The 27,054-nt window shown below is 43.8% G+C and overlaps 1 protein-coding gene across 2 annotated transcripts in view; it reads right to left on the minus strand.

Moving 5' to 3' along the window:
- The window catches only part of METTL25B (methyltransferase like 25B), a 68,059-nt gene that overhangs the window by 22,179 nt on the left and 18,826 nt on the right, over positions 1–27,054 (minus strand). For both annotated transcript variants that reach the window (XM_082258458.1, XM_082258459.1), the window contains 4 exons: positions 22,249–22,370; positions 13,101–13,314; positions 9,211–9,273; positions 56–199 (listed from right to left, as the gene is read on the minus strand). In XM_082258458.1, the coding sequence (XP_082114584.1) occupies positions 56–199; positions 9,211–9,273; positions 13,101–13,314; positions 22,249–22,370 (543 nt within the window). The remainder of the gene's footprint in view (positions 1–55; positions 200–9,210; positions 9,274–13,100; positions 13,315–22,248; positions 22,371–27,054) is intronic.

Genomic DNA, 27,054 nt, shown 5'->3' on the forward strand with positions numbered 1-27,054 from the left:
CCTCCAACTGAAGAGTTATCCTAGCTCTACAAAGTGCCCTGTAATGAGGAGTTACCTTTGTGGGTCGGAGTTTTTCTTTCTTCAACATATACAGAATTTCCTGGTCAAACTTTGCTGCCATAGTTACCAGGTGACTGTCAGCTTCCACCGCCCTGACACCAAGGCCGAAGCCAAAGGCTAAGACCCTCGACAGGTGGCCCTAAGTAGAAAAGGTAAAATAAAATAGAAACAAAAGGACATTACTAGGGGGGCAGTTTTAAAATCTCCCAAATAACAGAGCAATGGTAAACAGGAGCATTGAGACAGATTTATTTATTTTTTTAAACACTAAGCCCTGGTTCACATATTCGAGATGTACGCTACGTTTTGTTCTGAATCAAAACCCCCAGATTTTTAGAGAAGTTTGGTTATTTATAGTTTTGTGTACATTCAGTTTTCACCATTTCACAAAAAGGTGCAATTTAAAATGTACAAATATTTGTTGATTTTAGTGTATTTTTAGCAAAAAATATTATTTGGTAAACATTTGCACAAATATCGTGGGGCCTTAAAAATCAGTAGCACCTTCCTTTTATTCTACTGGTCCTATGCTTTCAGAAAACATGTGGTTTGGGTCGGGGGTCTTTAACAAACTCTGAAAGCTGTAAGGGAGCAATGAAAACCTTCAGATTTTTAGAGAAATGTGGCTATTTACATTTTTGCGCAAGTTCAATTTTCACCATTTTGCATAAAGCTGTAATTTAAAAAATTACAGATATTTGTTATTTCTTAACTCAATACAGATTAACCACTTCCTGCATATCTGTAGGTCGGCTTGAAGAAGTGGTTGTACCGGGGTGATGCCAGCAGCTGCGGGCATCAACCCAGTACCATTTTTTAGAGCCAGCGGTCGGCTTTGGAGATTTTTAAGTACCGTAGTTTGTCGCCATTCAACAAGTGTGTGCAATTTTAAACTGTAGCATGTTAGGTATTTATTTACTCGCCGTGACATCATCTTTCGCAATTTACAAAAAATTGGGCTAACTTTATGGTTTAGTTTTTTTTTTTAATTGAAAAAGTTTCACCTTTTTAATTTAATTACTGAAATAAAATTACTTTTGATGATATTCAAATTTTTTAAGATGCACCTGTATATACATACACACATTTGTGTATGGTTTTCAAAAAAATTGCGTATAAAAAGACCGCTGCGCAAATACCGCGTGACAAAAAGTATTTCAACGACCGCCATTTTATTCTCCAGAGTCTTTGCTACACACATATAGATTATATATATATATATATATATATATATATATCTATATCTATATCTATATCTATATCTATATATCTATATATATATATCTATCACACACACATACATATACACACACACACACACACATATATTATATATATTCTATATTATATATATATATATATATATATAAAAATAATATGTGTTTGGGGGTTCTAAGTAATTTTCTAGCAAGAAAATACTGATTTTAACTAGTAAACAACATGTGTCAGAAATAGGCCTTGCCCTTATGGTGGTTAAGCGTTCATATTTAGTAGGAATTTTTTACATTTTCCTTTGTTTATAGCTGCTAAAAATTATGCTATAGAATTTTTAGCGAATATATTGTTTTGATAAACATATGCGCAAATATCGCAGGGCGTCAAAATCAGTAGCACCTTCTTTTTATTCGAACAGGTCATGTGTTTTCAGAAAAAAATTGATTTTTGTAAGATCTTACGGTAAAATCCTTTTCTCTTAGCTCATTGACAGACGTAGTCCTCTTGATTAATATCAAATTGGGTTATACTGCCCTCTACAGGAGTAGGACACTAGGCAGTAAGAAAACGTTCTGGCCACACCTTAGGGGCAGTCCCAGAGGGTATATTCTCTTCCTGTCTGCTACAGGGAATCAGTTCTGTCACAAAGCAGTGTCAGAGAATTTAACCCAACCCAACTCAATGATAGAGGGGCGGGTACTACGTCTGTCAATGAGCTAAGAGAAAAGGATTTTATGGTAAGATCTTACAAAAATCCATTTTTCTCTGTCGCTCATTGACAGACGTAGTCCTCTTGATTAATATCAAATTGGGACGTCCCAAAGCAGTGCCACAAATGAGGGGTGGGAACAGAAATCAAAATCCAGAAGGCCCAACCGGAGCCAACCAGAAGTATCAAGGGACTCATCGAGCAAACAGATGAGACCTACCCAACAAACCCTCGAGGTAGACCAACAATCTCCTCAAACAGCGGCCTGCAGGAACCTTGCGGCCAAAAGAGGCATCTGAGGATGCCATCACATCAACCTTATACAATCTTGTAAAGGTATGAACCGACGACCAAGTAGTCGCCTTAAAAACCTGAACCACTGACGCCTGGTGGCGGAAGGCCCAGGAAGCACTAAGCGCCCGAGTAGAGTGCGCCTTAACAGGGAACGGGGGATCCCGACCCTTAAATAGAATAAGCCTATACCACCGTCTGTCTGACCCATCTAGAGATGGTCGAGGCAGAAACAGGCAACCCCTTCTTAGGGCCATCCGTGATCACAAACAGTGAATCCGTCTTACGAAATGAATCCGTAGTATTCAAGTATACCCTGATCGCCCGAACGACATCCAAGGAATGCAATGCGAATTCTCGAGGATGACTGGGCTTAGGACACAGGGAAGACAATACCCTGTCCTCATTCAAACGAAACTTTGAAACCACCTTAGGAAGGAAGGATGGATTCGGACGAAGAACAACCTTATCCCTATGAACCACCAGATATGGGGAACAACAGGATAATGCAGCCAGTTCTGACACCCTGCGTGCAGAAGGGATAGCCACCAAGAAGGCCACCTTCTGGGATAAAGTAAGCAAGGGAATCTCCCTGATACTTTAAAAGGGAGGTTTCTGAAGAACCGACAGCACCAAATTAAGATCCCAGGACGGTAAGGGTGCGCGCACTGGTGGAGCCAAGTGTCGCACCCCTGGATGAAATTCCGCACCAAGGAATGAGTAGCCAAACGCTTCTGAAAGAAGATTGCTAATGCTGAAACCTGACCCTTGATAGTACTCAAGGCCAGCTTCTGCTCAACCCCCTGTTGCAGAAAGGCCAATATTCAGCCCACCGAATAACAACGTGGAGGGAACCCAAGGGATTCACACCACGCAATCTAAGACTTCCATGTGCGATGACAGCCCTTTCTGGAAGTCGCTTTCCTTGCTTTAACTAGAGTAGGAATAACTGAAGCTGACAATCCCTTGTCCTTCAGCACCTGGGTCTCAATAGCCAGGGCGTTAAGCCAGCGATCGTAAAGCAGGATGGAAGATCGGTCCCTGCGACAGCAGATCCTCCCTGAGAGGAAGTCGCCAAGCAACGTCTGCGACCTGCCTGACCAGGTCAGCGTACCAGGCCCGACTAGGCCAGTCCGGAACTACCAGGGTAACTGGGATTCTCTCCACCTCTATCCTGCGAAGAAGCTTCGGCAGCAACTTGAGAGGAGGGAAGGCATACAGTAGCTGATACTACCCCACGGGGCGATCAGCGTGTCTGCGGCATCTGCTAGAGGATCGCGGGAGCGAGCCACAAACCTCCGCACTTTCCTGTTGAGCCGAGATGCCAACAGATCCCATTCGGGGTGCCCCAACGGAGGCACAGTTGGTGGAATACCTCTGGATGAAGAGATCATTCCCCTTGATCCAGAATCTGACGGCTGAGATAATCTGCCTGCCAATTTTCCATCCCCGGAATGAATACCGCAGAGAGAGCTGGAACAATCGTTCCGCCCAATGAAGAATGCTGGTCACTCTATGGCCGCCAGGACACTCTTGGTGCCCCCTTTGTGATTGACGTAAGCCACAGCCGTGGCGTTGTCCGACTGGATCCGAACCGGGCTGCCCTGGAGCTGCTCGGTCCAGAGAATCAGACAGTCTGATCGCTCTCAGTTCCAATACATTTAATCGGTAACCTGGACTCTTCCAGGGACCAAAGCCCCTGAGCGGATGCTTTGCCGAGAATTCCTCCCCACCCGGATAGACTGGCATCCGTGGTGAAAATTGTCCAATCTATTGGAAGACATGACTTCCCCTGCTGAGCATCGGAGAGCGAAGCCACCAGACCAGAGACTTTCTGGTCCGCTCGCTCAGTCGGATCCGATTGTCCATGGAATCTGGATTCCGATTCCATTTGAAAATAATTTCTTTTTGAAGGATTCTGGTATGGGACTGGGCAAATGATACTGCTTCGAAAGAAGCCACCATCAAACCCAGGACTCTCATGCAAGTCCGAAGGGAAGGCCAGTTGTCAGATAGTACAACTGAATCGTTGATTGAATCTTCTGGAGTTTCTCCCTGGATGTGTCTAAAAATTAGACCCAGATATTTCAGCCTCCTGGTGGGAACCAAAGAAAACTTCTGTAAGTTCACCAGCCACCCGAACTCTTGCAAAGAGGTTATGGTGATCTCTAAGTTAGCAACAGAGTCTGCGGAGACTCTGCACGAAGCAGAAGATCGTCTAGGTAACCTAGAATCGATCTGTCTCCTTGCAGCAACAGCGCCAACACTGGGGCCAACACCTCTGTGAAGACCCGAGGAGCAGAGGCGAGACCAAAGGGTAACGCCACAAACTGATAATGGTTCTCTTCTACGGAAAAAACGCAGGAAACGCTGATGTCCTGCGTAAACAGGAATGTGAAGATAGGCATCCTAGATGTCTATAGACGCCAGAAAATCCCCCTGATGCAGGGAGGCCGCTACTGTGCGAATAGACTCCATCTTGAATTTTTGTATCTTGACAAAAAGATTGAGTGCTCTTAAGTCCAGAATTGGACGCACCTTGCCCTCTTTTTCTGGTATTGTGAAAAGGTTCGAATAAAACCCTTGAAAACGCTCTGTCCAAGGAACGTGGACCACCACTCCTTGTTGCATTAAATCCGTGACCGCCCCCCGCAAAGCTTCTAGGCGATCCGGGGATAGTCGGATCTTGGAGGGGAAGAATCGCACCGGGGGGGAAAGATTGAAACTCGATCTTGTAACCTGACCTTCTGACTTCGCGAACCCAATTGTCCGGGATTCTGGAAAGCCATGAATCCGGACACCGGCGAAGACATCCCCCCACCCCAAGTATGGGTGGGGGCGCACTTTCAGGCTTTAATAGTCTTATCTTCATGTTTGGAAGAGCCGAACTCTTGTTTGCCCGACCAGCGCCCCCTGAAACCTCCTGAAGGAGTTTTGGAGGGCTAAGCTTTATTGCCCGTCCCAGCGGAGCGAAAAAAAAATTTTTATGAGCGGAAAAGGAAGGCCCCCGTCTCCGACGAGGTCCCTTACCCTTAGTACTCTGTGGCAAAAAAGTACTCTTGTCTCCAGTGAGATTCTTGATAATCTCATCTAAGGTGGCCCCAAATAGGTGATCCCCCTGAAAAGGGAGATTAGCCAAAGTTTCTTTGGAACCTTGGTCCGCCGACCAACACCCTAGCCACAGTACACGCCTGAGGACGACTGCTGAAATTGATGCCCGCCCCAACAATGGAGTGGCGTCCAGAGTAGCGTCACAGACAAACTGTAGCCCTTGTATCATCTGCTCCAGCAGGTCTGATACTGCCGGGGGGATGCTACTCCCCTCTAAGTCCCGGCGTAACAACTTGGTCCATTCTGTCAATGTTTGTAAAACCAAACCAATTGCAATCACTGGTCTGAAAGCTGACCCAATCAAGGAAAAGATGGCGCGAGACACAGCTTCCACCTTACGATCCACCGGATCCCTAAAGGACGGAGCGTCCTCCAATGAGATAACCGTAGCTTTATTTAATCTGGAAATTGGTAAATCCACCACAGGTGGCACTTTCCATTTCTTGAGGAGGAATTCCTCAAACGGATAACGCCTAATAATGCGTTTGGAAAAAAACAGGGGTTCGTTTTGGATGACCCCATTCTTCTTTAATGCTATTACCAATACATTTGGGCAAAAGAAAACACCTTCACCATTTTGGTCCATTTATTAGTACCAAAAGGGGATCTCAGTCTCACAATTAGTGCGTTCACCAACGCTTCTTCTTGGGCTATGGCGGATGCCAAAACGCCCTCCTCACTGTCTGAGGAGACAGTACCTGAGACACCAGCCCCAGATGAGGGACCTGCACTTGCAGTGACAGGTTCAGACTCTGAATCCGAAGTTTCAGATGAATTTAGGGGTAGGCGGGGGTCGCTTCCTTGCGCCCCATCCCTGACAGGCCACTTCCACCCGGGATATAAAAGACTCCACAACCGCTGATAATGCATCAATAGTAAGTGGGGAATTGGAGGGTCCTGCAGCCACTCGAGGGGATCAGGTGGAGATAGATGTGTGGCAGGGTCCATGCTAATCCAGGACACTTTGCCAGTAAAAAATTTGAAAATAAAAATATACATATTTTTTCTTTTTTTTTTATATATCTGTAATCCCCCAGCGCAACAGCGCCCCTCAGCGTACCTGTTCTGGACCCCTACAAAGAGTGAGAGTCCCCAAGGGCTCACCACCTGATGCAGAGAAGCTTAAAACTGCTCCCAGCATTGTCCTATTCAGACTAGGAAGTCCTGTGATAGCTTTCCCGGCTAAAGGAAGTGGCTCCGCCCCCTTTTACACGCCTTCCGGCGTTCTCAGCTACTCCTCGAGGTATCCACCCACCACCTGTAATTCCTGATCAATGGTCCCCGCCCCTACTGGTCGGTGGACACATATCTTTGTGGTTTTACTATTTATCAATAATAAAGCGTTGGTTCTTTTATTACGGTGCCTCTAAAGTCCATTTCCCCCCCCCCCTTTTTTTACTCCTCGAGGTAGCTTGGGCACACCAAACATAGCCGCCCCCATGCAGGGGACACCAGGCTACGGCAAAATGGCGGCCTGCGTGACCTGCAGGCGGCCTGTGTAGGCAATGCAGTCTGTAGTCCTGCAGGATCCATGCGGTCTACAGAAAAATTGCGGCGGCTGCCGATCCTGTGTGCTCTTACCGGCGGATTTGCGGATGGTTTACAGAAGGCTGGCGGCGGCCTGCAAGTCTGGCCTACGAGAGGATGGCGCCTGCATCATTGCATAGGGTAGGTGCTTGCTTTTACTTATATGTCGGTATTTTCTTTAAAAATAGTCAGCTCCCAAACCAAGCCTCATGGAGCGTCAGCTCCCAAACCAAGCCTCATGGAGCGTCAGCTCCCAAACCAAGCCTCATGGAGCGTCAGCTCCCAAACCAAGCTTGCTTTTTTTTAAGGATGGAAAGCTGGGACCCAGTGTGATAAAGTGATTTGTCCAAGGTCACACAGAGAAAACATCAGGATAAGATCCTATGTCTTCAGGAAGTCTCCCATGGCTACGCTGGCCGTCAGAGTACTTAACCTGCGTGGAGTGGCTCCTTCACCGGTGAAGGCCAACATGTGGATCTGAACCCATTGTAACTCCTATACACCACTCACACTCTCACAGGAAGATCTGTGAACATGTCATAGGATAGAGGGGGAGATCTTTAAAAAGAAAAGGTCCAACCATCCACAGAGGGGCCCGTATCCATCCCAAAAACCCGACAAGGGAGAACATTTACTCACCATACCGGAACTGACGGGCACCCCCTTTTAAACGGAACCCCTCTCCACCGAGGTGGGGGGGCTGTCGACCAATGCAGACGCCCTGAATCAATCTTCGACTGTCTTTAGGCGTCCTGGCGAGATGTTCCACTCGCAAGGTCAGTCCCCGTCCAGTGGGACTATGTCGCGGCCGACCCAGTGCGGAACTATGGTCTGCACGCGCTCGTAGGCCGGCTGGGGTGACCACTGGATCTCAACATCCAGCCCGTCGCCCAGATCCGGCGTGATTTGCTTGAAGATCTCACTGGAAAACTGGAGAAAACAGCTACCTAAAAAAGAAAAAAACATTTTTCTAAAAAATCTTGCCAGGACCAAAGATCCCAGCAAGGAACTTAGGTCCTTACTCCTGACTAGACAGAAAAAAAACTGATTTCCTGTAGCAGACAGGACTGCCTCTGGGACTGCCCCTAAGGTGTGGCCAGAACGTTTTCTTTCTGCCTAGTGTCCTACTCCTGTAGAGGGCAGTATAACCCAATTTGATATTACTCAAGAGGACTACGTCTGTCAATGAGCGACAGAGAAATATATGGTTGGGGGGGTCTAAAACAAACTCTCAAGGCTGTAAGGAAGCATTGAAAACCTCTACCATTTTTGTGTATGTTCGATTTTCACCATTTTGCAAAAAGGCATAATCTAAAATTTACATATAGTGGTTATTTATTAACTCAATACAGGTTAGCTTTTATATTTAGTAGGAATTTTGTAAAATAGGCTGTGTTTTTAACTGCTAATAATGATTTTAGTGTATTTTTTAGCAAAAATGTATGTTTTGATAAACATTTGCGCAAATATCATTGTACCCTAAGAATCAGTAGCACTTTATTTGTATTCTACTGGTCATGTGCTTTCAGAAAATATATGGTATGGTGGGGGGGGGGGGGGGTCTTTAACAAACTCTGAAAGCTGTAAGGGAAAGATAAAAAAAAGTAATGGAAAATTGCAAAAAGGGTTTTTTTTGTTTTACACTTTTTTTTGTACTAACTTTATTGCTGTCACAAAGGATGAACAACATCCCTTGTGACAGCATAGACCATGACAGGTCCTCTTTATGGAGAGATTTGGGGTCTATTAAACCCCAAATCTCTCCTCTGGCCCCCCAATGCAGCTGATCAAACTGAGATCGGTCAGATCGGCTGCTTCTCTGGCCGCTAGTGGCCAGGTAAACAAAGGAGCGGAACCGGAAGTGACAAATTACTCATAGCTCCCTGTTTCCAGGGGTACAGAGAGAGGGGAATGGCATCAGTTCCTCTCTCTCTCTGTACCAGGCAGCCATCGCCACCGGCCGCAACGCTCCCGGCCTCTGCAATGGGATCGGAGGGCACGGGAGAGGCGGTGGTGGGAGGGCCACCCGCAGAAGTGATCGAGTGACTAATTAGCCACTCGGATCACTTCTGCATTTAAGAGAATTTCCGGCTGCAAAGAGTAATACCGGGATGATGTCACCATCCCACTATAACCACCGAACCCCGAGAACGTACGGGTACGTCCATTTGGGGTAAGTGGTTAACTTTGTGCCAGTGGTAATCATATCTGAAGAAGGGAAATATACTTGGAAGGTGTCATACTGCAACAATTCCACATTTCTATACAGTTATCTGGGGGTAACAGGTGTACAATACCTGACCAGAGCCGACATCCACCACATCCTCACATCTCGTGGAGTCACAGAGTTTTTTCACCAGCTGTAAATAAAAATAAAATATTAGGTAGAGGTGCCTGTCTGGTGTGGTGTAAAGACGGGGTGTTCTCAGGAGACAAGCAATCACTTTGCAGAGTACTAAAAGGTATATGCAGGTACCATGTGATGTGATGCCAGTGGCAGCTCTAAAAAGGACTTTGCACTTCCTGTCCTAGGTCAATGCTCACTCGATATATTGTACCGTTGGAAAAGCAGCTTTGTCCCTCTAGGACAAGGCATCTGCAAGGACTACAGAACCCCCCCCCCCCCATCTCTTATAACATAAGGGGAAGGTGTTCTGTAGCCGTCACAGGCGAACTCGGCAAGGATGATAACACTGCTTGAACTCATTGGATTTCACTGCCAGGTGTAACGGATTTCTAGCAGGATCAACAGTTTTTCTATTTTTTTTTGCAATTGTAAGACCCCGTTCACACTGGGGCGACCTGTCAGGCGACCTGGTTGCCTGACAGGTCGCCTGCCATAGAGAAGCTGTGGACCCGTTCTAATAGGAGCGACACAAGTCGCTCCGACTTAGAAAAAGGGTCCGGAGCTTCTTTGGGGCAAACCCGGAGCGACCTGCATTGACTTCAATGTTATGAAGTCCGTGCCGGCCGCTCCGAGGTCGCGGTGCGAGCAGCGCGCCGCGACCTGTGAGGTTGCCCCGGCAAGTCGGATCGCCCCAGTGTGAACGGGGTCTTAAACAGATATATAGTAACAAAATACTTCCAATCATTTATAAATAGAACAAATAGGAGCAAACAAGGGAAGTTCATTCTCCCATCCTTTTTTTTTTTTTTTAATGCCTGCCTGCGGGTGCTCTTTTGGAGTTTTTGATGTTTTGTTTTCTTTATATGTGCTGAATACTTTCGTATTATACTGTGCAATAATTATATATTGTTTACTCACCTGTTTAAATAGGTTGTTATGTGAACCTCAAGTGGATCCTGAAGAAGCCCAATTTGGGCGAGACGCGTCGATCCCACCACCTTCCTGGGTTCTGTCGATTGTATGACAAATTTGTCTGTATACATGTTTTTAGAATGTTCTCATATGTTTTTCTATGGCATAATAAATTTAGCTTTTTTTAATATTTGTATTTCGTTTAGCACTGTTTGTGGCACCTTTGACAAAATGCCCTAAACTCCTGTGTTTCCCTTTTATGGGACACTCAGTGTAGCACTGCCCCCATAAGTACTGCCAGTTATTCACTCTACGGATCCCCCTGAGTTACCAGCACACAGTCATGACAGATACAAGTTCCTAATTTCTTCTTTTCAGATCACTCCAATAATCAGTCCAGGGGTATTTGGTTGTTTTGTGGTTTATTGTAAAATGGGGAAATGAGAAGGAAATAGTGGGATACTCCAGTTTAACTGTAGACAATGTTGAGGACTCCTATCTTCTGATACAGCCAGGCTGTTGATTCACCCTGCAACTATGGATGAATTTGGATTGAGGCTTTTTCCTAAGACAACTCGGTGAACAAACAATTAACTTCAGGACACTCTCCCCAGTATCCTCTCTCTTCCCCTGCTGACACTCGTCCTACAAGCAGGGGTGGCCCCCCTCAGGTCAGGCCCCTTGACATGAGTCCCTGTACTTTCGATACTGTAGTCCCAGGGTCTCCAGTGTCTCCCCTCTCAGTCAACTTTCCTGGACCTTAGGGTTCAGCTCCTCTCAACCGCTCCTCTGGTACTCAGGACGACCTCTTGCGAATGCATGACACCTCTACAGAGGAGGAGGCAGCCACCCCCCCCTCCCTCCGGGACTCCGCTCTCCAGCCAAAGACCCCGCAGCACATGTGCTCCTGGCTTTTATACAGTATCCCAGAATGCACCGAGGCGACCTGCCCTCTGCCAATCACCAGGACTGTATCAAAAGTCTATGCATCCATTCGTCCCATTACCTCCCACTGTCCAACATGCCTCCCTATTGGACCAGTGTGAAACACTCTCTAGCCTGAATGAATCGCATACTGAGCACAATGAGCAGACCTCACTAACAGATCCTGCTCTCTGGAAGGCAGAGAACAATATAGATTTACCTGCAGCTCCTCTGGTAAGTAGACAGAGCTCAAAACTATTCTCTCACTAGCACCTACGTGGGAGGGTGCTACATCAGCGATACCCCATGCTCTTTAAATATTGACCCTTGGGGATTGTGCGGCCTTGTTTGACTTGCACAAGCTCTCCCACCCAACCTCGATCATTCTTAGGCTTTACATACACTTGAAGAGGTCTTTTTATAAATGCACAGAAGAGAGCTGGCGTGTGTGGGGCATGAGAGTGTCTCAGTCCCAATATGTATAAATACAAAGAAGAATACCCAGGCGTTTATATAGGTTATCTCCTGAGGAAGCTAGCATTGTCTCGTGAAACGCGTAGAGGAATTTATGATATATACATTTACACCTTGGATTGTCAGGCACACCTTGATTTATGCAACTATGGAAAGCCATGCATATATGTACCTATGTCTACCAGAATTATTTTTAATTGTATGTGGCAAAAGCATTTAAATATTCAATACATTTTGTATATTTTATACTTTGTGGTTTTGTGTCTCACAAAGTCCCTTGGGCATTCTTCTTCTTTGTGTCTATTTCTAAATGTTTTCAGTTCTAGTTGGATATAATTGGACAAATGTCTGAATCGTGGGTGGAAGTTGTGTGAAAACATTTATAAACTGACCCCTTTGCGGCACCCCACTGAGAAGTGCAGGATCTGGCGGAGGAGTTCTGTCCTCCCCTCTGCTGCGGAGACAAGGTGGGGGCAGAGACGAGGGGGGGTGCCACAGCTGTAGGAAAACGTGTGCAGGCCACATGAAATTATCTAGAGGGCCAGATTCGGCCCACGGCCTTGTGTTTGACATATTTGGCGTAGAGGATTTATATTTATATATATATATATATATATATATATATATATATATATATATATATATATATATATATATATAAATAAAATAATGATTATTTATCTGCAATAAAAAGCCTGCTTGATTACAGTTTTTTTTTTTTTTTACATTTAGTTTAAACTTTAAGAAGAAGAAATATCAGTGAGAGATACATTTCTGATTGGCTGCTTTTGCTGCAATCGCACTGATGGAATAAGCCTAAGAATCAGACTTGAAAATGGACATCCTCAAAGTTGTTGTAAAGGTAAAAGGATTTTTCTTTACCTTAAAAGCGAAACTCCACGCAAGAAAGAAAGCTTCGCTTCACTGCCTCCTTCCCCCCCCCCTCCGCTGCCGCATTTGGCACCTTTTGGGGGGGGGGGGGGAGGGGAGAACAGGTACCTGGTTTTGATAGGTAGCCGTTCCCACTACCAGTTGAGTTCGCCATGGCAAACTCAGCCAGAAGTTCGGCCCCCTTCCTCCTTCCCCCGCAGCTGGCCCATTCACAGAGCGCAGGGCACTTTGTGCATGCGCAGTAGGGAACCACACATGTGACGCTGCAAGGCTCCAATGCCGGTTCCCCCCTAGTGGAGATGGCGGCGCCAGCACCTGATAGCGGACCGAAAAATCGGCACGGGTGAGGACACCGCTGGATTCCTGGACGGGTAAGTGTCCCAATATTAAAAGTCAGCAACTTCAGTATTTGTAGCTGCAGACTTAATTTTTTTCTGAAGGAGCCCAGAGCTCCAATGTAATGCATTCTCTGCATTAAAGGGCCAGGATCGCCGGCGGGGGACCCTAGAAGAAAAGGAGGACTGGGGTTGCTCTGTGCGAAAACCACTGCACAGAACAGCCAAGTATAACCTGGTATTTTAATAAAATAAATAAAAAATCTACAGCTTTACAATCACTTTAATCTTTACAGGTTCTTACTTTGCCAAGCTGCCGTATTTCATGCTGTTTCTTTGGCTTGACATGTTTACGAAACAAAGGATCCAGCCGGGAGCTCTGGCAGTGGTTATGCTGGAATTCAGCAGGCCTTTTCTGGTGCCCGCTGATCTCTTCATAGCGAGGGGTCCTTTGAAAAGCCAAGGAGTGCGCTGTGACTTTCAGAGCGAGAAGGCTGAGGGGCCACACCGAGCTGTAACTACAGAAATGGAAATAAGAGTAGGTTATTATCCACTTGCTGACCCAAGCCTTTTCTGGAACTGTTTACAAGTTTAAATCAGTATTTTTTGCTAGAAAATTACTTAGAACCCCCAAACATTATACACTTTTTTAGCAGAGACCCTAGACCAGTGATGGGGAACCTTGGCACCCCAGAGGTTTTGGAACTACATTTCCCATGATGCTTAACTGCACTGCAGAGTGCATGAGAAACATGGGGAATGTAGTTCCAAAACATCTGGGGTGCCATGGTTCGCCATCACTGCACTAGAGAACAAAAGGGCAATCGCTGACATATTTTATATCACACTGTATTTGCGCAGCGGTCTTTCAAACGCATTTTTTTTTTTTTTTTTGGAAGAAATGCACTTTTATGAAAAAAATAAAAATAAATAAATATAGTAAAAAGTTAACCTAATTTTTTTGGTATAATGTGAAAAATGATATTAGGCTGCGTAAATATATACCTAACATGACATGCTTTAAAATGGAGCATGGTCATGGAATGGCAACAAACGACGGTACCCAACCCCTTCATGCCTAAGCCTTTTTATGACACTTGTTGCTTACAAGGCTAAAATCAGTACTTTTTGCTAGGAAATTACTTAGAACCCCCAAACATTATATAGATTTGTAGCATAGACCCTAGAGAATAAAACGATGATTGTGACAATATTTTAGATCATACTGTATTTGTACAGCGATCTTTCAAATGCAATTTTTTTTTTAAAGTATACACTTTACTGAAAAAGAAAATAATATTATATATATATATATATATATATATATATATATATATATATATATATATATATATATATATATATATACACACATACACACATATATATCTATATATATATATATATATATATATATATTTATATATATTTATATATACATACATATATACACACACACATTTTATTTATTTATTGTATTTTTACACTACTTTTATTCCAGTCCTTGTGACAGTAATAGGAAGTGACAGGTACCCTTCTTTGCAGACCCCAAATCCCTCCTTTGCACTTAAAAGCATTCAAAAATGCCCAAGTTCGGGAGTTTTGAATACTGTCATTTTTTTTTTTTTTAATCTGGCGCCTTTAAGGCTCAATTACCCAGAAGTGACGTCATGACACCGCTGCTTCTGGGTTTCCACATCAGAGACCCAATCAAAGCCAATTCCAGCTTTGTTTGGGACTCCGGCCAGCCGGTGGATGTGCTGGCTGGTCGCTCAGGTCTTCCGGAAGGACAGGAGACCCAGGCGGAGCGGCGGGACAACCCCTCCGGCTGCTTGTGATAACTGCCGAGCAGCTGCTTACCCGCATCGATTGCTATGACAAGAAAGAAGACCGTCCGCTCTTAATAACAGTACTGGGGTGATAACCCTGTACAACCCTTAGAAGCCGAAGGATGCAAATTTGCGTTATGTCAGCGTTAAGGAGTTAAAAATCTCCATAGGAGATGCTTTTTTTTTTTTTTTTTTTTTAATATAGGTTATCTGTTCAGAGTTACAGAGGAGATCTAGCTGTAGAATTATTACTCTTGCTCAAACGATGTGTGGTTTGAAGACGGATTACATACGCAGGCGCGACTTACGTATGCACACGTTTCTGCGCGCGAGCACCGAGGGATGGGGCACTTTTTCTTATTTTTACACTGTTATATATATATATATATATATATATATATATATATATACACACACACACACACACACACACACACACACACTTTCTCTCTCTCTATATATATATATATATATATTTTTTTTTTTCTGATGTGATATAAATAAGGTTGACAAGTCCTCTTTATTGAGAGATCTGGGGTCAAGAAGACCTCACTTGGACTTTCTGCGCAGCAAACGACCGAATCGGATTGCTCCCGGGCTTTACCGAGGGACTGGGAATGCACCCGCAGGACCACTTTTATCTGACGCCGAATCGCCCATTGTATAAAACACCAGGGTTATGGCAGCGAGTTACTTCCATAACACCGGTATTTAACGTCAAAGTAATGATGTATTTTTACCATGGGCAGAACAGACATCGGAATCATGATGGCAGCTGCAGTATAAAATGTCATGTCTGCATTTTCCAGAGCGGATAATGTTCCCGAGTTCTGTGCATTATGGTTCATTAGCTAATGTGCTAGTATGGGAAATTACATCATATGCATCAATATGCATTTTAATGCAGCCACAACACATCATATATTCCTTGGATGCTGCAACGCATGCCAATTCAGCACAGCAACAGCCAATACAATTGCAACATTCACTTCAATGTTATTAATCCCTCCATGTCCATACCCACCTATTACAGCAGACAGGATCACCTACATCGTGTGCTTTGTACTTCTTTTCAAAGCCTTTCACGCCTTTGTAATCACTCTTCAAAAAATTATTCACTAGTGTTTCCTTTTTAATGGCATGATTTGCAAAACTGTAATACATGTTTTACATTATCTTTTCTTAAAAAAAATTATTGAAAATGAACCCCTTTGTGCCTAAGGGTCAAACAAATTTTTCAGCACTGCATTAAATTAAACAGAAAATTGCGCGGTCGTGTGACACTGTACCTAAATAAAATTGATGTCCTTTTTTCCCCCCACACATAGAGCTTTCTTTTGGTGGTATTTGATCACCTGTGCGATTTTTATTTTTTGCGCTATGAACAAAAAAAAGAGCGACAAAAAAAGAGCGACAATTGTGAAAGTTTTTTTTTGTTTTTTTTTTTAATTCAGATTCTGCTATATAACATCCCCCCCCCCCCCTGAAAAAAAAACAAACATTTTTAAATCAAAATGTTTTATCCTTTTAGGCCAATTTGTATTCTGCTACATATTTTTGGTAAAAAAAAAAAAAAATCGCAATAAGCGTATTTTGATTGGTTTGCGCAAAAGTTATCGCGTCAACAAACTAGGGGAAAGATTTATGTCATTTTTATTTATTTATTTTTTTACTAGTAATGGCGGCGATCTGCGATTTTTAGCAGGACTGTGACATTGTGGCGGACAGATCGGACCCCTAACTGACATTTTCAACACTTTTGGGGGGACTAGTGACATTACTACAGTAATCAGTGCTAGAAATATGCACTGTTACTGTAATAATGACACTGTTAGGGAAGTAGTTAACACAGGGGTGATCAAAGGATTATATGTGAGCCTAGGGGGGAGTGTTTTCTAACTGTGGGGGGAGGGGCTTGTGAAATGACAATAGAGACCTGTGATCCTATACAGAAGGATCACAGGCGCACTGTGATCATTTCAGAGAGAAGAACCGTCAGCTGTGTTTTAGTACACAAAGGAAGAGAGGAAAGCGCCTTGTGAGTTACTACGTTTTATTGCCATATTAAACCTTTATTATACTCAATGGAGGAAAGAAGTAGTGCATATGGATAAGTCAGGCTCCAGGTAGGATGGTGTGGCTGTCCGCGGTGTATGACTATGTCCGGCGAGGTCCAGGGAGACTTTAAAAGAGCCAGCTCTAGCGTCTTCCGGATGGAGGAGCAGGAACCCTGTGCGGTGGCCCGCAGCGCCTGACGTCAGGAACAGGAAGAAGGGCAACTGGGCTTCACAACGCGTTTCGGAGCATGCGCGAATACCCGGGCCGGGCATGCGTACTCCTTTTTCAAAGTGTAAATTTTGCTTGCACTACCTCTGAGCGCCAACACCCCCATATAGTGTTTTAGTACACGGGAGGGAGAGAAGAAACCACCTTTCATCCAATGCAGAGAGAGTCATACAAGGGATCGGTTCCAGTAATTGCTCCCCTGCCGTATCGATCACCCTGCTGCCTGGGCCCCCCCTGCTGGCCTGTGCCCCATACAGGAGGACTGTTGGTATCTACGGCCCTGTGTAAAGAGATCTGCATTGTTTAGCCCCCAGTTTCAGGTCTACACAGTGGTATGGATCTTCTGTTATGAGGCTGGAGGAAGTGACTACAATGGCTGCTGGCACCATCCTCGATTCCCTCTGCCGCAGTGGAAGATGGGACTTGTAGTCTTCACATTCATTCACAACAAAACAGATGTCTGCAGGGAGATGCACCGCACAATTCAGGTAATGGTGGAGGGGTAGAGGAATGCAACCAAAAAAAAAAAAAAAAAATTTTAAAGCAAAAGTCACGGCCACATATGTAAACGGTGTCCAAACCACATGTGAGGTATCGACACAATCATTTATTTGAGCAAGAGAAATAATTCTATCCCCAGACCTCCTCTGTAACTCTAAACTGGTAACCTGTAGAACATTTTTAAAATGTCGCCTATGAAGATTTTTTAGGTACCAATGTTTGTCGCCATTTCACGTGTGTGCACAATTTTGAAGCGTGACATGTTGGGTATCTATTTACTTGAGATAACATTATCTTTCACATTATGGAAAAAATTGGGCTAACTTTACTGTTTTCTTATTTTTTTAATTAAAAAAAAAAAGTGTATTTTTTCCAAAAAAAATTGCGTTTGTAAGACCGCTGCGCAAATACGGTGTGACAAGGTTTTGCAACGATCTCCATTTTAAAAAAAAAAAAAAAGAAAAATGAATAATATTATATATATATATATATATATATATATATATATATATATATATATATATATATATATATATATATATATATATATATATATATATATATATATATATATATATATATATACACACATATACATACATACATACATACGGCTTTTTTTCTCAGAGAAAAGATGCAGGAACTCCCCCTTCTAAGTTACTTTGTGTCTCCGCCCCCTACCCACCTCTGAGCATTAACCCTTGGTTCCACCCCTACCCACCTCCGAGCACCGGCCCTTGAATCAACCCCCTACCCAGCTTCCAGTACAGTCCCTTTTAGAGAATATAGAACCTAGTATAATTTTGTAGTGGAATGTATGGAATTTGGTTATGACAAGAAAAGCAATGAAATAGATCCCCCACAGCCAGCAGCAATAGACTCCCCCCAGCAGCAGCAAAAGATCTCCCAGCAGCCAACATCAATAGACTCTCTAGCAGCCAGCAACAGTAGACCCCTCCCTAAACAGTAGATCATCCCTTCCAGCAACAATTAACCCCCAGTATCAAAAGATCCTCCACCAGCAACAATAGATTGCCGTGCAAAAATTGATCCCCTCCAGCATCAATAGATCCCCCAGCAGCCAGCATCAGTAGACCCTCCAGCACCCCTTGCCATGGCATACATTCAGTGCTGGAGGTGCCAGAACTGCGTTCCCCCTCGTTCCCGCTAAAAAAAAAAAAAAAAAAAAAAAAAAAGCCGACAGTTTACGCAGCGCTTTACAACTTGAGGGTAGACAGTACAAATACAATACACTTTAATACAGTAGGAATCAGAGAGCCCTGCTTGTTACAGCTTACAATCTAAGAGGGACTTATAATGTTTAGGGGTTCTAAGTAATTTCCTAGCAAAAATTACAGATTTTAACTTGAAAAACGACAAGTTTCAGAAAAAGGCCCAGTGTCCTGCCGAAAACTCCAACCTGCCGAGATCTCCAACCACATTATTTCCGGTGACTGTAAACTGGGAATAATTAAAGATTTTGAGCACTTGGTGTTTTCACACAACACCGGCAGCCTATACACCTGAGTACATGGTATAATTAGTGCAGATTCTTACACTGCCCGCTAGTAACCAAAAGCATGGCCGCCTCCTAGGCGACAACAACTACCGGGCAACTACCGGGCAGAGTAAGAATCTGCACTAATTATACCACGTACTCGGGTGTATAGGCTGCCGGTGTTGTGTGAAAACACCAAGTGCTCAAAATCTCTAATTATTCCCAGTTTACAGTCACCGAAAATAACGTGGTTGGAGATTTCGGCAGTACACCGGTCCTTAAGTGGTTAAAGTTCATGTGCATGTAAAGGCAGGTGTCCCAATACTTTTTGGTAATATAGTGTATCAGTGAATGTACAATGTATATATGTAAAGTGCTGCGTAAATTGACAGCGCTATATAAGTACCTGAAATAATAATAATAGCAAATGCAAACGGTGACATCTAGTGGCTGAAAGAGAATATTGCACTACACTCGATCTTGTAGAATTAAACCTCAGGGAGCATATAAGGCCTCATGCACACTGGGAATTTAATACTGCTCCCCGAGGCCCCATTCACACCCGAGTGTTCTGGATTGTGAGTGGATTTGTCACGATTCTGCCTGCGATTCTAGAATTGCAGCAAAACATAGAATGCGTTTGCAATGCCATTATTTCTTAATGGCACCCAAATTGTGGTGTGACTGGACTTTGCAAAGGCCTTTGACACCGTTCCCCACAAACGCTTACTGTACAAACTAAGGAATATAGGTATGGACCATAAGGTGAGTACCTGGATAGAGAACTGGCTCCAGGGGAGAGTACAGAGGGTGGTGATTAATGGGGAGTACTCGGATTGGGCGGGTGTGGAAAGTGGGGTCCCCCAGGGTTCTGTCCTGGGACCAATCCTGTTTAATTTATTCATAAATGATCTAGAGGAGGGGATACCGAGTACAATCTCAGTATTTGCAGATGATACTAAACTAAGCATGCCAATATCTTCTATGCAGGATGTGGAAATCTTGCAAGCAGACCTGAACAAAATAACGGGGTGGGCAACTACATGGCAGATGAGGTTTAATGTTGAAAAATGTAAAGTAATGCATTTGGGTGCCAGAAACATGAAAGCAAGCTACTCACTAGGGGGGGGAACCGCTGGATAAGTCTAGAATGGAAAAGGATCTGGGGGTACTGGTAGACAACAGGCTTGGCAGTGGCATGCAATGCCAAGCCGCTTCAAGCAAAGCCAACAGAATACTGGGATGTATAAAAAAGGGGATTCACTCCAGAAATAGAGATTATTCTCCCACTCTACAAGACTCTGGTCCGGCCACATCTGGAGTATGCTGTCCAGTTCTGGGCACCGGTCCTCAGGAAGGATGTGCTGGAATTGGAAAGAGTCCAGAGAAGGGCAACAAAATAATTAGGGGAATGGAGGACATCAGCTATGAGGAAAGACTACAAGCACTGAACCTATTCTCTCTGGAGAAGAGACGATTGAGGGAGGATATGATATCAATGTACAAATACTGTACTGGCGACCCTAGCATAAGGAACAAACTATTCAGAGAAAGGGAATACAATAAGACACGTGGCCACTCACTAAAACTAGAGGAAAGGCGGCTTAACCTTAAAATACGTAAGGGGTTCTTCACTGTCAGAGCAGTAAGGATGTGGAATTCTCTTCCACAAGCAGTGGTATCAGCAGGGAGCATCGATAGTTTCAGAAAACTATTAGATGGGCACCTTAAAGACCACAACATAGAGGGATATACAATGTACAACATACAGGGGGTATACAATGTACAACATACAGGGGGTATACAATGTACAACATACAGGGGTATACAATGTACAACATACAGGGGGTATACAATGTACAACATACAGGGGTATACAATGTACGGTTAACATCAAACACACACACACACATCATAGGTTGAACTGGATGGACTGATGTCTTTTTTCAACCTCACAAACTATGTATCTTTGCCGCAATTGTCGAGCGACAAATCACACAATTGGCGCAAAATTGCAACCACAAACGCTCCTGGCTCTGTGCCAAGATTCGGTATATGAACTTCTTTTGGAGCATTTTTGGAGTGGAAGATAGCCTGTTCAAATGAATGCTGCGCTCAAAAACGATCAACAAAAAAACAAAAAAGCTAACAAAAAAAAAAAATAGCTGCAGCAGCTGTCAGCTGTGCTACGCTCAGGTGTGAATGGAGCCTTAGCTGCTGGCAGAGGGCACAGGTGCACCGTCGAGCCCTGCTATTGGCAGCCTGTCACAAGCTGGACAGAACTGCATGTTGCACCTAAAGGTACTTCTGTTTAGAGCAGTATGTGTCCATGGACAAATGCTTGGAGTGCAAGCTGCTCTCCCGGCATTGGTCCCCTGGGGTGCATGCTGTCCAAAACTGAAGTACCTCTAGGTGCACCTCTCATTCCCTTCCTGCCCCAGCAGCTGTCAGCTTCTCAGAGTTTGACAGGCTGTCAGCAGCGGGACTAGACGGTGCACCTGTGCCCTCTGCCAACAGTTAAACATTGCGCCCAATGTGCATGAGGCCTTATATGTTACCTGAGGTTAATTGGAGGGTGCACCTGCATCCTAAATGTGGGAGCCTCATGGACCGGTGCTAAGCACCCACTGTGCGTGAGGCCTAAACCTTCTTATAAAGGATCCCCAAGGAGAAATAGGTAAACAAAGACTCATCCCATGCATGTCTTGCTGTGCTTTCATTTTCAATAAATCCTTTAAGTGCCGCCACCAGTTTTTTGGACCTTTCTTGGTTTAATTCACAGGTTTGCAGCCAGGCAAGGCTGGGGTCTGAACTGCAGCAGCAGATGGATCGAGGCCAGACATCCCTGGCAGCAACAGATGGATCGAGGCCAGACATCCCCTGGCAGCAGCAGGTCCTTTATTCCCATTTACTGGACCAATGCTACAACAAAGGATGCAAAGATTCTGGAGAAATTATAAATATTGGTGATCTGAGGTCTACACATTTCATGGAAGTGTACAGTTTTATGGCAAGAACTTTAACCTCTTGACATCCATGTGTGCAGCAGAAAAGAGGGGGGCTTTAACGCATGCCACGCATATGCCTCCATGGATGGCAAGGGTTTCTGTGTTGAAAGCGAGCTCATAGCACGATGCCAGCACAGTGACCCAACTGTAGAAGACAGCTCCCAGGCCCTAGTAATGATTGGGAATCCGACCAACTCCCAAGCACATGAGCACTGCAATAGGCAATCACGTGATCGGGCAGACCTTCTCGCTCCCCACTCTGAATAGCTAATTTAAATGGATGCTGGCGCTGGATGGGAAGGGGGGGGAAGGAACTAAAAATTCACTTACCAGACTTCTGCTGAGTTTCCATTAGACAGAAGCTGATCAGCCAGCTGTGGAGCAGGCAGATCTGACAACACAACCCTCCAAGATTTGGGGAGCAATTCCCATAGGTTGCCAGTGAAAAACTCCTGGAATGGAGGGGGAGAGGAAAATGTGCCAATTAGGTTAGGTTATATATTAATTATGAATTGACTAATATAGTAATAGTAAACAGCATAATAATTTATTAGATCGCATTATTAATAAATATATACACATATATATATATATATATATATATATATATATATATATATATATATATACATATATATATATATATATATATATATATATATATATAGTGTAAGGGGTTAGCTCGGTAGCGGGTGTGGGTGACCCCTTGGGTGGGTCCGTTACACAGAGAGACAGCCGTGGAGTGGTTGAAAACAATGGTCTATGGTTTATTCTTCCAATTTGCTGGAAACAAGTGCAAGCATCCAAACAGCATAAATCAAACAAAACATAAAATAAACCCTGGCCACTTGGAGCGTCTACCTTCACAACACAGGAACCTACCTATGGAGTCTGTCCCAACCTACTGCTGGGCAGACACTGTTGGTAATACAGCAGAAGACCAATAGTCCATTTGTTTTCTTTTCACACAGAAAAAGTCAACACCACCTCACCTTCAGAAGTCTCTCAGCTCACTGCTCTCCTTAACGCACACAGCCTCAGGAGGCAGCAATCAGTAGTCATCCTCTGGATAACTTATAGAGGCCTTAATTGCCTCATTCTGAATAGCTGAAGCTTTCCAACGTCCTTAAACCTTTCTGGCTACCTCCGCAGCCGACACCTGATAGTAATTGGTGAATTCTCTAAACAAGGCAGAAATGTATCTCCCGTCTGTGACAACACCCACAGATTTACCTGACTTCCTGTCACAATATATATATATATATACACATACATACATACACACACACACATATTCTTTTTTCAGATCCTCAGAGAGTTCTTTGCCATGAGGTGCCATGTTGAACTTCCAGTGACCAGTATGAGAGAGTGAGAGCGATAACACCAAATTTAACACACTTGCTCCCCATTCACACCTGAGACCTTGTAACACTGACGAGTCACATGACACCGGGGAGGGAAAATGGCTAATTGGGCCCACTTTGGACATTTTTACTTAGGGGTGTACTCACTTTTGTTGCCAGCGGTTTAGACATTAATGGCTGTGTATTGAGTTATTTTGAGGGGACAGCAAATTTACACTGTTATACAAGCTGTACACTCACTACTTTTTTTTTTCCATAATCTTTATTAGAATTTTCATATCTAACATACAAACAAATAAACGACATTAAACCCACACAGAACCCCAGCAGTAAAATATAGCACAAACCAGGAAAAAAAAAAAAACACGACTTTACATTGTTTGAAAGTGTCATTTCTTCAGTGTTGTCACATGAAAAGATAGAATAAAATATTTACAAAAATGTGAGGGGTGTACTCACTTTTGTGAGCTACTGTACATGTCTGAAAATTGATCAATCCCGATGTACAGATGGCCTATCATTTCTTGAGGCCAGAAAACACCAGGACAGTACAAATACCCCCCAAATGACCCCTTTTTGGAAAGTAGACATTCCAAGGTATTTAGTAGGAGGCATAGCGAGTTTTTTGAAGTTATAATTTTTTGTCACAATTTATTGGAAAATGAAGAAATTAAATAATTTTTTCCCATTTTTTTTTTCTTTACATACTGTCATCAGTGCAGCGTCATCATATAACTGGTGTGGCGGTGATTAGGGACACTGACTGGTGACACTATGTAAAAACAAAAAACAAAAAAAATTTTCAGCAGTGTATAAAGGTACTCCTCCGCTGGTATTGGGTCCCAACCCGCATTGCCAAATCAAACCCTTCTTAGAGCCGGTTCACACTACCGCGACCAGAAAGTCGCCCCATGAAGAAGCGACTTTTTAGCGCGACTTTGAAGAGACTTGTAAGAGACTTGTAAGAGACTTAAATGATAGGCGACTTTGCCTGTGGGGAATGCCTGGCTAATCTTTTTCTTCTTCCTGGAAAGTCTGATCACAGTCTCTTGAAAATAGATAAGGATCCGACTTAGAGGCGACTCCCATTGAAGTCTATGTGCACAAGTCGGATAGAGGTCGCCTTGAAGTAGTACAGGAACCTTTTCTGAAGTCGGAGCGACTTCAGTAGTGCATATTAAGGCTCTCATTCATTTACATTGCATTTGTGATGAAAAGAGACTTGGGACGACTTGAGGGCACACAAGTTGCGTCCCAAGTTGGAGAAGTGTGAACCGGCTCTTACAGTGATAGATGATGTTTCTGGAGATGTGGTCGGTGAGGAGACAAACTCCATATCTGGTGGTCCTGCCCCCGCCTAGTGGGATTTTGGTCGAGGGTTCACTCTGGACTTCTGTTCACTCTTATGCATGTACCTACCTGCAAAGACACCAAATTGGCCCTGCTTCACTGTCCGATCCCAGGCCCCTTAACCTATCAGTAGAAATTGGCCTATTTATATAGATAGCTAGGGCCTGGAAAAATGCTTGCTTTTTTTGCAGAGGCAAAGAGCATCCTAACAACACTTATGATTAATGAGAAGAGGACCAGTATTCTCCACGACTGTCATGCTAAATTTCTTAAAGTGTGGGCCTCCGTGATAATAAAATATCCAATGGTTGCCACTGCACACGTATCAGAGATAAAGAGTGGGCCCAGGTGCGAAGCAAAGACTGTAGTACAAATAATCCAAAAGAAAGCAGCACTCATGGGTCTTAAAGGTGAACACAGAGTGAAGGTTGTACTTCGTTTCGACGAGGCACAAGCTCGTCTTCCTCAGGACAGGGTGTGCTGAGGAAGACGGGCTTGTACCTAGTCAAAACGTCAAAATAAAACCTTCACTGTGCGTTCACCTTTCAAGACCCGTGAGTGGCGTTCTCTTTTGGGTACATACCATTATATATATATATATATATATATATATATATATATATATATATATATATATATATATATATATATATATATATACATACACACACACACACACACACACACACACACACAGTACAGACCAAAAGTTTGGACACACCTTCTCATTCAAAGAGTTTTCTTTATTTTCATGACTATGAAAATTGTAGAGTCACCTGAAATGGTTTTCACTTCACAGGTGTGCCCTGTCAGGTTTAATAAGTGTGATTTCTTGCCTTATAAATGGGGTTGGGACCATCAGAAGTCAGGTGGATACACAGCTGATAGTCCTACTGAATAGACTGTTAGAATTTGTATTATGGCAAGAAAAAAGCAGCTAAGTACAGGAAAACGAGTGGCCATCATTACTTTAAGAAATGAAGGTCAGTCAGTCCGAAAAATTGGGAAAACTTTGAAAGTGTCCCCAAGTGTAGTCACAAAAACCATCAAGCGCTACAAAGAAACTGGCTGACATGCTGAGCGCCCCAGGAAAGGAAGACCAAGAGTCACCTCTGCTGCGGAGGATAAGTTCATCCGAGTCACCAGCCTCAGAAATCGCTCAGATTAGAGACCAGGTCAATGGCACACGGAGTTCTAGCAGCAGACACATCTCTAGAACAACTGTTAGGAGGAGACTGTGTGAATCAGGCCTTCATGGTAGAATATCTGCTAGGAAACCACTGCTAAAGAAAGGCAACAAGCAGAAGAGACTTGTTTGGACTAAAGAACACAAGGAATGAACATTAGACCAGTGGAAATCTGTGCTTTGGTCTGATGAGTCCAAATTTGAGATCTTTGGTTCCAACCACCGTGTCTTTGTGTGACGCAGAAAAGGTGAATGGATGGACTCTACATGCCTGGTTCCCACTGTGAAGCATGGAGGAGGAGGGGTGATGGTGTGGGGGTGATTTGCTGGTGACACTGTTGGGGATTTATTCAAAATTGAAGGCATACTGAACCAGCATGGCTACCACAGCATCTTGCAGCGGCATGCTATTCCATCCGGTTTGCATTTTAGTTGGACCATCATTTATTTTTCAACAGGACAATGACCCCAAACACACCTCCAGGCTGTGTAAGGTCTATTTGACCAAGAAGGAGAGTGATGGGGTGCTGCGCCAGATGACCTCCACAGTCACCGGACCTGAACCCGATCCAGATGGTTTGGGGTGAGCTGGACCGCAGAGTGAAGGCAAAAGGGCCAACAAGTGCTGAGCATCTCTGGGAACTCCTTCAAGACTGTTGGAAGACAATTTCAGGTGACTCCTCTTGAAGCTCATCAAGAGAATGCCAAGAGTGTGCAAAGCAGTAATCAAAGCAAAAGGTGAAGAACCTAGAATATGACATATTTTCAGTTGTTTCACACTTTTTTGTTATGTATATAATTCCACATGTGTTAATTCATAGTTTTGATGCCTTCAGTGTGAATCTACAATTTTCATAGTCATGAAAGTAAAGAAAACTCTTTGAATGAGAAGGTGTGTCCAAACTTTTGGTCTGTACTGTATAATATATTATATATATAATTTATACACATATACATACACACACACACACACACAAACCATAAGCAGACACTTTCACCCCCTTCCTGCGAAGGTCAATTTTCAGTTTTCAAACGCTGTCACACTTTGAATGACAATTACTCAGTCGTTCAACACTGTACCCATATGACATTTTTATCATTTGTTTGAGATAGATAGAATGAAACCCATTGTGTAAAATTGACAGGTGATCGCTGTGATTGGTCACAGCGATCACGTGGTACTTGGTGTACACTGATCTGACAGGTCATGCCCCTGCGTGGACCCTAGGGCGTGCA

The sequence above is a fragment of the Pelophylax lessonae genome, assembly GCF_965119305.1.
Source record: "Pelophylax lessonae genome assembly, chromosome: 5".
Taxonomy (NCBI): Eukaryota; Metazoa; Chordata; class Amphibia; order Anura; family Ranidae; genus Pelophylax; species Pelophylax lessonae.